The 14614-nt window shown below is 47.0% G+C and overlaps 1 protein-coding gene and 1 long non-coding RNA gene across 3 annotated transcripts; one reads left to right on the top strand and one right to left on the bottom strand.

Annotated features, from left to right (window-relative positions):
- Positions 1–1200: 1200 nt before the first annotated feature.
- On the bottom strand, positions 1201–2462 carry LOC310683985. Its single transcript, XR_014514623.1, has 2 exons — positions 1944–2462; positions 1201–1356 (listed from the first exon to the last, which is right to left on the bottom strand). It is a non-coding gene; the product is annotated as an uncharacterized lncRNA (long non-coding RNA).
- Positions 2463–3407: 945 nt separating this feature from the next.
- On the top strand, positions 3408–11963 carry RNF181 (ring finger protein 181). Of its 2 annotated transcripts, XM_083454382.1 has the most exons (5): positions 3408–3676; positions 9273–9406; positions 11118–11233; positions 11519–11593; positions 11731–11963. In XM_083454382.1, exons 1-5 carry the CDS (start codon positions 3585–3587, stop codon positions 11788–11790), a joined length of 477 nt encoding a protein of 158 aa, XP_083310508.1. In that variant the 5' UTR covers positions 3408–3584; the 3' UTR covers positions 11791–11963. The 2 variants fall into 2 exon arrangements, with proteins under 2 accessions (XP_083310508.1, XP_083310509.1); XM_083454383.1 differs by lacking the exons at positions 11519–11593; positions 11731–11963 and adding an exon at positions 11447–11514 and having other exon boundaries at positions 3524–3676; positions 11118–11270.
- The last annotated feature ends 2651 nt before the right edge of the window (positions 11964–14614 follow it).

Raw genomic sequence — 14614 nt, forward strand, 5'->3', positions numbered from 1 at the left:
TGGCAGCTCAGGTGTGGGGGCGGGGGGTGGAGACACCTGGAATGGACAGCCTTTAGCAGCTTTAGAGATGGGTTAACCATCCTGCTGATAGTGGTGTAGCAAGGATGGCACCTCAGGCCTGAATATCAAGTCCCTGCCACCTGGAGGACCACCCGGAGAAGAGCAGATGATGGCAAACAGGCCTGAATTCAGTACCTGAACCCACCAGGGCTTTGTATTTATTTCTTTTTTAAAAAGCTTTTTATAGATGGGAGGTGGGTGATCTGTACATGTTTACAGATGTTCATTTTCAGCTTTTGACTTCAAAGGTGTGTTACCCTGCAAAGTGGTGCTTGTTATTCCCCAGTAAACGTATTTATTATCAGACTACCCATTGTATTCCTGTAGTCGTAATGGTGCTGTGGTGTTTTTTTTAAAAAAATGTATCATATTGGTTTTTAATATCATAAACATAACTGAGAAAGCAAAACTTGGAATACTATACAGATTATTGGATTGTCAAGTAAAGGTAAAGGTAAAGGTACCCCTGCCCGTACGGGCCAGTCTTGACAGACTCTAGGGTTGTGCGCTCATCTCACTCTATAGGCCAGGAGCCAGCGCTGTCCGCAGACACTTCCGGGTCACGTGGCCAGCGTGACAAGCTGCATCTGGCGAGCCAGCGCAGCACACGGAAACGCCGTTTACCTTCCCGCTAGTAAGCGGTCCCTATTTATCTACTTGCACCCGGGAGTGCTTTCAAACTGCTAGGTTGGCAGGCGCTAGGACCGAACAATGGGAGCGCACCCCGCCGCGGGGATTCGAACCGCCGACCTTTCGATCGGCAAGCCCTAGGCGCTGAGGCTTTTACCCACAGCGCCACCCGCGTCCCAAGTACATAGGGTGTCAAGTACATAGGGTGAAATTAAGATACACATATATTATAAATTCACTAAGTAAAGGTAAAGGGACCCCTGACCGTTAGGTCCAGTCGCGATTGACTCTGGGGTTGTGTGCTCATCTCGCTCTATAGACCAAGGGAGCTGGCGTTTGTCCATAGACAGCTTCCGGGTCATGTGGCCAGCATGACTAAGCCGCTTCTGGTGAACCAGAGCAGCGCACAGAAATGCCGTTTAGCTTCCCGCCAGAGAAGTACCTATTTATCTACTTGCACAAAAAAACACTAAGTAGACCTTTGTATAAAGATACATGTGACGCAATAAATGAAGACCATACACTGAGAAGTTTATTCCTCTTGGACTGTCTGTTAATCACTCAGCTGTGCTGGGTCACACATTCAGAAAGTGCTGTTTCCCACACGTGAGCATATGTGAGTCCTTTCTGTTTCCCACCTCACAGCTATCTCCATCCTGGTAGCTGCTAGCAGAGAGAAGACCAGAGTTTGATGAGGAATCTCAGGGAGGAATCTCTAGAAGCACCAGCAATGGGTATGACACCAAATCATGATTAATTATTACAGAGATCTCGCAACAAAACATTTTGCCAGAATAAGTCCTACCACATGCTGCCGACCAGTCAGTGGCCAAGGCTGCTATAATTTTTTCAACATATGCATCAGTCTGTTGCTTCCCCTACAGGGTTTGTGGCCTTCACGCCTTCTGCTGCGTCTCCCACACATAAAGAACTACCTCCAGATTCATCATCATCATCATCATCATCATATATTATTATTTATACCCCGCCCATCTGGCTGGGCTTCCCCAGCCACTCTGGGCGGCTTCCAACAAAACACTAAAATACAATAAGCTATTAAATATTAAAAGCTTCCCTAAACAGGGCTGCCTTCAGATGTCTTCTAAAAGTCTGGTAGTTGTTGTTCTCTTTGACATCTGGTGGGGGAGGGCATTCCACAGGGAGGGTGCCACTACCGAGAAGGCCCTCTGCCTGGTTCCCTGTAACTTGTACAAAGCCTAGGAACTTTAGCACAGCTCCAGAAGCTGCATTACCTTAGAAATTGCTGGGGTGGAAGAGGATCTTGTGATTCACTCAGTTAATCCTCCTACGGGTGGCAGAGTTTCAACCCTAGGCCACCATTATGCTATCAGACAAGCCACAATGTCCCTGATGGTGCTGTGATTTAAGAAAATATGAAGAGCCCGGCTGGGCCAGCATCCTGTTCTCAAGGTGGCCAGCCAGATGTCTCCCATGGGAAGCCTCTAAGCAGGGCCAGAGTGCAACAGAGATCTCCCCGCTTGCAATCCTCAGCAACTGGCACACTGGAGACAGAATGTAGCCATTTAATCTTTTTAAAGCCCCCAAACAGATGACCATTGCAGCACAGTCCTGGATCTTTCTTCAGCTTCTCTGGATGGCACTGAGTTTTATTATTATTTTAGTGACATTAACACGACCGTGTTCAGTGTTTGTGTGCGTATTCCTCCTTTCAAAGTAGGGTTGGCAAGCTATACTTTTGCTCTAAGATGTCAGGAATGCAGAAACAGTTATAATGCACAAGAATGGTGGACGGAGAATACTCATCGCAAAGTATTGGAAGACACAAGAGCTACCCACCCCGGAAGAATGGCAGATGAAACTGATGGACTATATGGAAATGGCGGAAATGACTGGCAGAATCCGAAACCAGGGAGAAGAGTCGACGGAGGAAGATTGGAAAAAAATTAAAGCATATTTACAGAAATATTGCAAAATTAATGTTAGATGAATATTGGAATGAAATTATAAGGTTTTAGCAGAAGTGTTATTAAGAATTATATGAACATTAAGTGTTAATGTGTTAAATTGGGAAATTGAAAGTTAAATTATGTTATGATAAATTACAGACTAAATTGAAGAAGAGGGAAAGGATTTGTTGAACCAGATAATTTGAACCAGAATACAAAAAAGGGAGGTGCGAGGAAGTCAAGGAAATAAGCTAATGAAAGATCTGGATACAAAAATTTGGATTTGTGTTTTTGTGTTTTTTTCTTATGTTGTATTTTTTCTTTTCTTTATTTTTGTTGTTGTTGATGTATTGTTTGTTGAATTTGTGTAATGTTTTGCCTTTACTGTTTTTCTCACAACTAGCTAATGCCTCCCACTTCCCCAAGCCAATGACGTCCATCAAGTAAATCAAAGGAAATACTTAACTAACCGAAGTTCTGCCCGCCCCCCCATTATAAATCCTGTCCACGCCCATGTTACCAGGTGCTTTCCATACGTTTTGGACTTTCATAGGCCCCAGCTTGCACCACCCGCTTCCTGAACCTAAACGCATCTTTCAGCTGCCCGGAGCTTCGGAGGGGATCCACCTTTTAAAAAGCAGCCTGTCCCTCCCCTGAGCAAAAAACTTCAGCTTTGCTTGGCCCGCAAGAGCAAAGCAAAGCTGGGAAATGCCCAAGCAGGAAGAGCCTTCCTGGCCGCCCGCTTCCTTCTTCCCTTCGGCATCACCCCGCGCCGCCTGCTGCCAAGTCCCGTCGGGCGACTTCCGAGACCCCGAGCTGCGCGCCTTCCCACGACCCGAATCCCCGCGTCTCGCCGCCCGCCCTGATTGGCCGCCGCCCGCGGCCTCGGGCCAATGAGCGCGGGCTGGCGGGCGGGGCGCTGTGGTTGGCTTCGCGAGGAGCCGCGTCACGGGCGGAGGCGCCGCCATGGCTTCCTACTTCGAGGAGCACGACTGCGAGCCGGGCGCCAGGCCCCGCCAGGAGGAGCCGCATCGCCAGGCGCTGCTGGAACTGGCCAGGTGGGCGGCCCGGGGAGCCGGGCGGGGGGGGGGGGGGGGCGAAAGGCAGCCTCGGGACACAGAGCTGTCAAGAGAAGGGATCAGCAGCCTCGCCTGATCTGCGAGCATAGCTAACAATCCGGGATAGCGGCAGGAAACGGTGCTGGAATAAGGGTAAAGGGATCTCTGACCATTAGGTCCAGGCGTGACTGACTCAGGGGTTGCGGCGCTCATCTCGCTTTATTGGCCGAGGGAGCTTCCGGGTCATGTGAACATGACTAAGCCGCTTCTGGCAAACCAGAGCAGCGCACGGAAACGGCGTTTACCTTCCTGCTGGAGCAGTACCTATTTATCTACTTGCACTTTGACGCGCTTTCGAATTGCTAGGTTGGCAGGAGCAGGGACCGAGCAACAGGAGCTCACCCCATTGCAGGGATTCGAACCGCCAACCTTCTGATCAGCAAGCCCAGAGGCTCTGTGGTTTAACCCCCAGCGCCACCCACGTCCCTCACTTGCAGGTGGACTGCCCCTTAACCTGAGGCTCCCTCTCGCCATCATGACTAGTAGACCTGCTCTCCCATCTTCCCTGCAGTTCTGCTTCTTGGCCGTGGCAAGGTTTCCAGAATCTGTTGCGTTGTTGTTTCTAAATTACAGTGGTACCTCAGGTTACATACGCTTCAGGTTACATATGCCTCAGGTTACAGACTCCACTAACCCAGAAATAGTACCTCGGGTTAAGAACTTTGCTTCAGGATGAGAACAGAAATCGTGCTCCGGCGACGCAGCGGCAGCAGGAGGCCCCATTAGCTAAAGTGGTGCTTCAGGTTTCAGGTTAAGAACGGACCTCCGGAACAAATTAAGTTCTTAACCCGAGGTACCGCTGTACATTGTGTGGTTAGCGTTCAGGGTCCTCGCCCCCAAGGAACCTACAGTCTAAAACTCCACACAGGAGAAACAGGACGGGAAGGGCCTGAGCCGGGCGGTGGAGCATCTTCTTTGCATGCTCAGGGCCTCACGCTTCCTCCCCAGCATCTCAAGGTGGGCTGGGGAGGGACCACTGTCTGCAGTCTTGGGAAGCTACTGCCAGCCAGTGAAGGCAGCAGTGAAATAGCTGGGCCAATGATCTGGCCTGGAATAAGGCAGCTTTCTGTGTCCCCATGTTGAAAACATGTTAAACATAGAAACAATAAGGTCTTGTTTCAGTTTCATGTGCTTAGGCTTAGTTCACAGGGCAACTAAGGAGCCACAGCAAAGAAATCTCACAAAAAGGGGGATTGGAAGGAGGAACGAGCAGGATAAAAATCATACTATATTTTCTTACCTCCCAGGATCTTTTTGGCCAATGCAACACCAATTAAAAAGTGATCCCAGGGAGGGTCCTGGAAATTATAGGCTGGTTAGCTTAATGCAGTGGTTCTCAAAGGGTGTGGGGGGAGAGGATGGCAAGCGTGTCAGGAAGTGTGTCTAGGGCAATCAAAGAAGCATTTAAACATTTTGGTATAGTACAGTATTATATGGTATAGCATATATAATTTTTTTAGCAGAATATTGTTAGATATATTTTCAAACTGAGAGCAAGAGCATCAAGTGATTCTGTGGACAATCCTAGTTGTGTTTTCCAATGTAGTTTATCAATTTTTAAAAAATGGCGCGGTGCAAGCAAATTCTGAAAGTGTGGCCCCGAGAAAAAAGTTTTGAGAACCACTGGCTTACTGTCTCTTCTAGGAAAACTGGTGGGGAGCATTGCTAAAGCGAGTTCGCAGGCATGTAGAAGTACCAGTTTTGCTGAAGTAGAACTAGGATGACTTGTGCAAGGGTAAATCCTGCCTCACGTTTCGGCGGTGTACGCACACCTGTTTACTCTGCATCCATTGTGAGCCTACTGCTGGTTTGGGAAGCAAAGTACAATGTGTGCTTAGATTTCTAAATGCTGTTGACAGCCCTTGAGTAAGCTTAACGGCCATTGAACAAGGGGAGAATTGTGAAGAATTCTAAAAGGATTTCTCCAAACTGAATGAATGGGCAGCAAAATGGCAAATGCGATTTAGTGTAAGCAAGTGTAAAAGGGATGCACACACAAAAATCTTAAAATGTCACATATTTCCTCATGGGCTGTGAACTTTTGTAAAAAAATGTTTTATTTAGAATTTTGAAGCAGACATTACATTTTTAATTTCCACTTTTTTTTCTTTTTTCTTTTTATTTTTTTATTATTAAGGGTTTTCTTGTTTTACAGAAGTAAGTGTAATGCCTCGTTGTTGTTTTTCCATGTAACATTTTTACAAATCCATTTCATTTGTTGAGGCATTAGGGGGAGAAGAAAAGAAAAAAGAAAAAGGGGGGGGGTGGAGAGAGGGAAAATGGAAGGGGGTGGGGTCGGGGGGCGGTGTTTCTATTGTGTTTAATGTATGTAGAGTTTGGGGATTTCCACTGTTTTTTCTAATAAATGTGAACTTCCCCTCCATAGTTTCCTTATTTCCCCTTAGTTTGCTGCATATTGTAACTAGCACCCCATTTTTCTCCTTCTTTATTATCTAAACTACTTTTCACGGCTGTTTACAATTCATATCCTACTTGCATATTAATATGGTTATTATATTTCTTCAAATATTCTATGAAAGGCTTCCATTCTTCCCTAAACACTGACTCCTCCTGGTGTTTGATTTTCATTGTTAAACTTTTTAACTCCACATACTCTGTCAATTTATTCTGCCAGTCTACTTCGGTTGGTATCTCATCATCCTTCAAGTTTTACACATATTCTTGCTGCCGTTGTTCAATATAAAAATAAGCTGACCGACTTTTTGGGGACGTCCAATTCCCTTATCCCAAGGGGTTTTTTGTGGTTTTTTTAAACGTCAACTTGAATATCTTATGCAAAAAGGCTTTTGCATGTTTGCCACATGTGGAAGACTGTACCTTCCATCTCTTGGCACTTCCAGCGTATATTAGAACCTTTTTTACGCATCTTAGCAAGTTTACTTGGGATCAAGTACCATCTATAGATGATCTTTGGATAGTTCTTCCTCAGGGTGTAACAGGCTGCAAATTTCATATTAATCACCCATAGTTTTTCCCATGTTGCCATCTTGATGTTGTGTCCTACATCCCTTGCCCAGTGTATCATGGCAGCTTTGAGCAGTTCATCTTTCGTTTCCCATTCCGGCAGGATTTTGTACATTTTTAAAATTAGTTTTTCATTATTCTCCATTGAACCGCTTTCAAAGCCAGAACTTTCTTCAGCAGATCCCTCCAGTTTTTCTTTTTTGTGAATCTCAGATTGGAACCACTCTGTTATCCATTCCTTAATGTCCTCTCTTTTTCTGAGCATTACTCCTGCTTCACCAATCTCTAATATGTCTCTGTAGGTGCCCCATTTCTTTTTCATATTCATTTTCTTCATAGAACTTGCTTCAGTGGGCTAGAGCAGGGGTCACCAACCTAAGGCCCATGGGCCGGAAGTGGCCTGCGGAGTTTGTTTGAGGTTGTTTGACTGGCCCATGAGCCGCCCCCGAACTGAGCTGCCCGCTCGCGTGCTGCGCTAAACCAGCGCAGTGCGGCACAGGGACTCGCTTCCGCAGCGCCGAAAATCATGTCTGCACAGACGCCGAAAATCGCAGGGGCACACGCTCACACGCACGTGTGATCCTGCTCACAGAGGGATCTCTGCGGGACCGATCCAGCCCAGGGAAGATAAACCTTGCCGACCCCTGGGCTAGAGCCAGCCATAGTGGGGTATTCCTTTCAAACAGGTTTTTATACCTCATCCATACTATACAGAGGCTTCTTATAATGTGGTTTTAAGAATCCTTTACGTACTCTTACTTTATCATTCCATAGGTATGCATGCCAACCATATTGTCTATCAAATCCTTCTAAATCCAATAATCCAAAATCTTCCAGAGCTATCCATTCTGTTAACCAGCATAGACATGCTACTTCATAATACAATCCAAGATCTGATAGTAAGAATCCGCCTCTGTCTTTTATATCTGTTAAAATTTTGTACTTAACTCTTGGCTTCTTCCCCTGCCAAATGAATCTTGATATGTCTCTCTGCCACTGTTTAAAACAACTTAAAATGCTTATTACTGGTATTGTTTTGAAAAGAAATAGCATCTTAGGCAGGACTTGTTGACCTTTTTTTAGGGGGAGAACCCAAAGTTGTTGAAGGGAGGGGGACTTCTCTTCTTTGCCCACTCACCCCACCGCTGGGGCCAAAAATTATAAACTGCCACCAGGAAATGGCACTGCAACACTGCAGAGGGGCTGAAACACACTAAAGAGGTGAGTTCCAGCTGCAAAAAAGCCCTGGTCTTAGGTAATATTTTCATTTTGATGCTGATATTCTTCCTGATAAGGAAAGTTGCATCTTCCTCCACTTTTCCAAGTCTATTTTTTACTTCTTTCCACACTCTCATACAATTACCCATGCAGCTCTCAACCACTTCTGGAATGGATTCCTTTTTGTATTCCAGAAATTCAGGTCGTAAACTCAGTCCAATTAAAGTGCATCCAAAACACACTGTTTATGATCCTCACTTGGTTTTTTGGGAAGCTGCAGCTACTGGATCAGCTTACGAGGCTTCCTTCTGCGAAGAAAGCATGGCTTCCTGTGCTCAATGTCTACCCAGGTCGACCTCAAACAGTGCTCTCCAGCTCTGCAAAGGTTGGGGGGAGCTGTAGTTCATGCCGTGGGGGTGCAAGACAATCCAGAGCTTTATTAGGAGCTGCAGTGCCCACGCTTTCCTCCATATGCTCCGTGACACCCCAGTCTCACTCGCAGCAAGCACAACAAGCAACCGAGGTCCTTCATGGCAACTCAGAAGTCTGCGGAAAACATTTCCCCCCTTCCAGAGTAAAATAACAATCCCACCTCTTCTTTCTCTGCTGCTCCCAGTGAGTGAAGCAGAGAAGATCCCCCAGGGTTGAGCACCTTATTTTGGAAATCGGGTCACAATTGGAATTTGAAAGAACATGTGCAAAGGTTAATACAGTGGTGCCTCGCAAGACGAAATTAATTCGTTCTGCGAGTTTTTTCGTTCTACGAGTTTTTTCGTCTTGCGAAGCACCAATGTGTATTGACAGTTTCCCATAGGAATGCATTGGCGGTTTAAAAAAAAAGGCGCAAGACGTTTCGTCTTGCGAAGCAAGCCCATAGGGAAATCCGTCTTGTGAAGCAACTCAGAAAACGAAAAACTCTTTCGTCTTGCGAGTTTTTCGTCTTCCGAGGCATTCGTCTTGCGAGGTACCACTGTATCAAATATAAAATATTTTTTTATCAATTTTTTTTATCAAACTAATCTAAATAAAAGCACAAACGAAAAGGGGAAAAAAAGGAAAACTTCCATTTTCCTCCTCTCTCAGCTGTATATAGAAAATTATTCAAAGCATCCATTCCAAAATAGCACCCAACAATTCTGCTTTCTATAAACCAATGTTTTCTCCAGTCCTCAAACCCAGATATTATGAGTTCATTTTATTTTTTCACTCAGAAAGTATGTAAGGAGTTTCCATTCTTTAGGAATTTGGGTCACGAGCTCTCTGGTGGCTCAGAGCTCTCTGACAAGCAAGCCCAGTGGTGGCTGCTCACACTCTTTTTCTCCAACGTATGCAGGTCGCTCTTCAATGGCCTGGAGATTGATGTGGGCTTCTTGGAGAGTGAAGACTGGGACCACCGGCTGCCCCCGCCAGCTGCCAAGCAAGCTGTAGAGAGCCTTCCTTCAGTGCCTGTTACCCCGCAGCAAGCAGGTAATAGTTTTGATTTCAATCTGGGCCTTGTATTTCTCAGCACTTCAAGAGCTGTGGTTAGAAGACAGTCTATGTCAGCCTTCTCTAGGTGTTCTGGACTACAACTCCCAACAGCCCCAGCCGGCACAGTCATTTAAGAAAGTAACAAGAATTTGAGTGTCTGTGTCTCCAAGACCTCTCAGTCTTTCATAGAATCATAGAGTTGGAAGAGACCACTAGGGCCATCGAGTCCAACCCCCTGCGAAGCAGGAAACACCATCAGAGCACTCCTGACATATGGTTGTCAAGCCTCTGCTTAAAGACCTCCAAAGAAGGAGACTCCACCACACTCCTTGGCAGCAAATTCCACTGTCGAACGGCTTTTACTGTCAGGAAGTTCTTCCTAATGTTTAGCTGGAATCTTCTTTATTGTAGTTTGGATCCATTGCTCCGTGTCCGCTTCTCTGGAGCAGCAGAAAACAACCTTTCTCCCTCCTCTATGTGACATCCTTGTATATATTTGAACATGGGTATCATATCACCCCTTAACCTCCTCTTCTCCAGTCTTTGAAAGCGTCCAACCCAATTTCTGTGGAAGAGATGGTCCAGATGAGTCACAAAAGCTGCCTGGGGAACTGCCTGGGGAACGTTGCAAGGCGTAGGTTGACCTCCACCTGCAATGGCAGCAGCTGTGCCCCCATTTCCAAGCTCAGTAGCAATGAGGTGCATCTCTCGCCTTGCCTGCCTGCTGGTTTTCCTGCCTCTGCTGAGCACCTACTGCTCTTCCTTTCTTGCCTTCCTGCTTGTATACTCAAGGTTTGCTTTTTGGTCATGACAAAGTTCAAAAGGTCACTTTTAAAAAGTTTTATTTATTACATCTACACTCATACCTCGGGTTGAATGTGCTTCGGGTTGAGCGCTTTTGGGTTGCACTCTGCAGCAACCTGGAAGTAACGGAGCACGTTACTTCTGGGTTTCGCCGCTCGCGCATGCGCACTCAAAATAACGTCATGCGCGGAAGTGGCAAAACGCGACCTGCACACGCGCAGACGTGCCGTCACGTCTTACGTTCTGTTCAGGATGCGAACGGGGCTCTGGAATGTATCCCGTTCGTATCCCGTGGTACCACTGTATACTGTATCCCACCTTTACTCTAAGGAGCTGAAGGTGAGGTATACAGTACTCTTCCCCTCCCCATATTATCTTCACAACAACCCTGTGAGGTACATTGGGTGAGTGGCAATTTGAACCCTGGTCTCCCTGGTCCTAGTCTAGTACTCTAACCGCTACATCACAAGGGCTCTCTGCAGTGTTTTCCACCAGCTCTGGTGCAGGATTATTATTATTATTAGCAGGGTCTTTTCTGATTGGATATACTTCCAGGAAGAATCTGGCACAAAATGTCACGACTCCCAGGTGTGGGGATTAAACTTTTGATGTTCTGGCAGCATCTGTCAAAGGCTTTGGCATCCAGAGGGTGGAGTATTTGTGCTTGGCTTACCCAGCTTTTCCATCATGTATGCTCCACCCCTTGCTCTTGTAGTAGCAATAACCCACTAGTAATCTTATAGCAGAAAAATCCAATTAGAATAAAATGCTTGTAAATATGGGATTGGCAGGATTTCTGAGCTTTGCAAAGGTGTAGCCGTGCTGTGTTTCGGTAGAGTGGAGCCAACTTGATGGAACTGTTTTCTGAAGCCTTTTCTTTTCTCCAACCACTTGTGGGGGTTAGACAAAGGGCTGAAGTGTCCGGTGTGCCTGCTGGAGTTTGAGGAGGAAGAGGTGGTCAGGAAGATGCCCTGCGAGCACATCTTCCACAAAGGCTGTATTCTTCCCTGGCTTGGAAAGGTGAAGTATTGGAACAGGGACATTCCCTCTCTGGTACCTGGGATGCAGTGGCGTAGCGTGGGGGGTGCAGGGGGGGCCGGCTGCACTGGGTGCAACATCTGGGGGGGGGGCGTGCTCGCACTTGCAGCTCTCTGCCCCTACTAAAATCCACGGGTTAGGGGGCGAAAATTACTTGCCTTGCCCTGGGTGCTGACAACCCACGCTACGCCACTGCTGGGATGGCTCCCTCCACCCTTTCCCTTTTCTCAAGAGGCTGCTGCTGCTAACTCCTTTCTCCTTGCCCAGACCAACTCCTGCCCTCTCTGCCGTCATGAGCTGCCCACTGACGACGAACAATATGAAGAGTACAAGAAGGACAAGGTGAGTGCTGATCCCTGGGGGCAGGTGCAGGGGTTAGATGTACGCCTTTTGGCCTGAGGTGCCGCATTATCTCGTGGGGGCCACTTGTCAGTCGTGAATAGAGCCGGGGGCATTCATATTTACCTTTATTTTCCAAGGTGCGGCGGCAACAGCAGGCGCATCGGCTGGAGTATCTGCATGGTGCCATGTACACGTGAGGAAGGCATGTCCTCTGCCTCTCCTTCCAGCTCAAGGCTGACAACCACAATCTCGCCCACATTCCCAGGAAGCAGGGCGCCCCCAGGGCCAAGAAAAGCAGCAGCCCTCCTTCCTTCCCCACTTCCAAAAGCTTGTTGCACATCCATAATAAATGTCGGGCTTCATTAAGTAACTTCTCTTCCTGTAGTTTCCCTCACTGCGCAAGTATGTGATCATGTGGAGGGCATCGCAGAGTAGGCAGAGGGTGTGTTCTCTCTGGGGGAAAGCATTGCGGCCCCAGAACCTGCAGCATTTGTGGGGAGGTGGCCAGGAACAGCTCAAAACGCAAGGCAGCCAGTAAATCAAGAAAACTCTCCTTACCCGTTTTCGTCTCTCTCCCCCCCCCTCCAGTTTTATTTACATGCCTCTTCTCCTGATTTGGTTCTTGCCATTTCCTCTGGCAAGACTTGGGCTGACTCTTACAATACCTGGGAAGAGACATGCCTTCACCTTATGGGCCAATTTTGGCCTGCCAGGTTGTTTTGCAGGTATTTGCAGGCAACTCAAGTTCTTTCAGAGTGTGAAGCAGTATATAGATATGTGATCTAGTTGACACTACTGTCTACTTTGATTTTCAGAAAGCTTTCAACAAGGTACCTCATCAAAGATGTCTGTGTTAAGCTTTGCAGTAATGGAATAAGAGGTTGTCTTGTACATCAGGATTTGGTTAAGTTGCGGGAAGTAGAGAGTAGGAATAAATGGGCAGCTCTTTGAATGGAGGGATGTAGAAAGTGGAGTGCCTCCCCCAACAATGATTGGTATTTGACCTTGCACTTTTTAACTTGTTCATGAAAGATGTAGAGTTAGGGGTGAGCCATTGAGCAGTGAGGTGGCCAAGTTTGCTAGCAATACAAAATTGTTCAGTGTGGTGTTTGTACTTAAGTGTGAAAAACTCCAAAAGGACCTCTCCTCATTGAGCAAATGGCCCCCCAAAATGGCAAGCGCAGTTCAATCTAAACAAGTGCAGAAGCGATGCATGTCAAGAAGAAAAATCTCAATTTCATATGTATAGACTCATGGGGTCTGAACTTGCGGTGACTGACCATGAATGAGACCTTGGCATAGTGAAGATTATGACCCAGTGTGCGGGAGCCATGAAAAATTCAAATCCCATGCTGGGTTTCATTAGGAAAGGAGTTGAAAATAAAACTGCTGGGATCATAATGCTGTTATACAAATCTCTTCTGCTGCATTTGGAATATTTTATACAGTTACGGTCACCTCATCTAGGATATTGCAGAGCTGGAAATATCAGAAAAGGGTAACCCAAATGATCAAGGGGGTGGAGCAACCCCCCTGTGAGGAAAGGTTGCGGCATTAGGGACCCTTTAGTTTATAGAGAAAAGGTGAGCAAGAGGTGACATGAAAGAAGTTTATAAAATTATGCATGGCAGGGAGAAAATGGATAAAGTTTTTCTTCCTCATAACATGATTTGTGCACGGTCAATAAAGCTGAACGTTGGAAGATTCAGGACTTCACACAGAACATAGTTAAACTACCAGCTAGGATGGCCTAAAAAGGGTATTCGACAAATTCATGGAAGCTACTAGCTACGATAGCTATACTTTGCCTCCACAGTTGGGTAGCAGTTCCAAATACCAGTTGCTGGAATCCTCAAGAGGGGAGTGTGATCTTGCGCCCAGGTCCTTGGGGGTTTCCTATAGGCATCAGGGTGCCCACTGTGAGAACAGAATGCTGGACTAAATTATTCCTGACCCAGCAAGCTTCTCTTAAGCAAGTGACAGGCACTTGCTGGTTGTTTGGCAAGCACTGTCTTGACAAGTGTGAGTCTGATGCCATTAATACAGATGACTGACAAGCGAGTAGTGTCAAAGTGAGAGGTAGGGGGTTGAGATGGAGATCTGGTCTGCCAGAGTAAAAAAGTTACCCAACCCTTCATTATATCATGCAAAATCCCCACAGCTTGCATGAGTCCTGTGCGTAGCTTGCTGGGTGAAAGGCTAGCATCTTCAGCCATGGCCATGTTGGAAAACCACTGGGTGGTGCCTCTGCTTCAGAACTTCCTTGGCCAATGGCAAAGGATGATGGGAGTTCTAGTCCAGCAATATCTGGAGGGCCACTGGTCCTCTGCCCCTCTTCCTGCACTTTAGAGGGCTCTGTGGCTAAGAAAGGCAGGTGTGTACTCTCATCTTCTGTGAAGCAGGCCTTGGGTGTTATGTTTGTACAACTGCTGGCTGCTATTACCAAGTCTCTGTTTTTGTGTGTAGAGAGACAGCAGACTGGACCTTCATTTTGGCGAGCAAACTCTGGAAATGCACACAACCAATAAACCCAGCTAAAGAAAAGGCCGTTCCCTTGGCATGTGTGATTTTGGTCTCTGTAAGTTGGGGGTGGCAAATAGGCAGGAGGGGCTTAAAGTATGCAGGGCAGCCTTTTTTGGCCCAAGGTCTGCAACGGCAAGGGGACAAATAGGCGGGTAATGGCTGCTGCTGGCTTAGAGGGTCCATGAGTAGTACTGCAGAGTGGAGACTAATCCCAGGGACAGCAGAGGGAGCAGAAAACTACTGCAACAGTAACCAAACAACACCAAACTCTGGTGTGATTTCAGAGCAGTCAGAAGCTGCAGTCCCCTATTGTTGCCTTCCAGACAAAATTGCATTTATCAGAGTGGAGACTCCTCTAGGACCCACTTCCTAAGCGACAAAGCAGGTGAGGGGGTGCCTCAGGTGTACCCCCTTCCAGTGGCGTAGCGTGGGGGGTGCAGGGGGGGGCCGGCTGCACTGGGCGCAACATCGGGGGGGGGCGCTCTCGCACTCGCACCT

The sequence above is a fragment of the Podarcis tiliguerta genome, assembly GCF_965153285.1.
Source record: "Podarcis tiliguerta genome assembly, chromosome: 8".
Classification (NCBI taxonomy): Eukaryota; Metazoa; Chordata; class Lepidosauria; order Squamata; family Lacertidae; genus Podarcis; species Podarcis tiliguerta.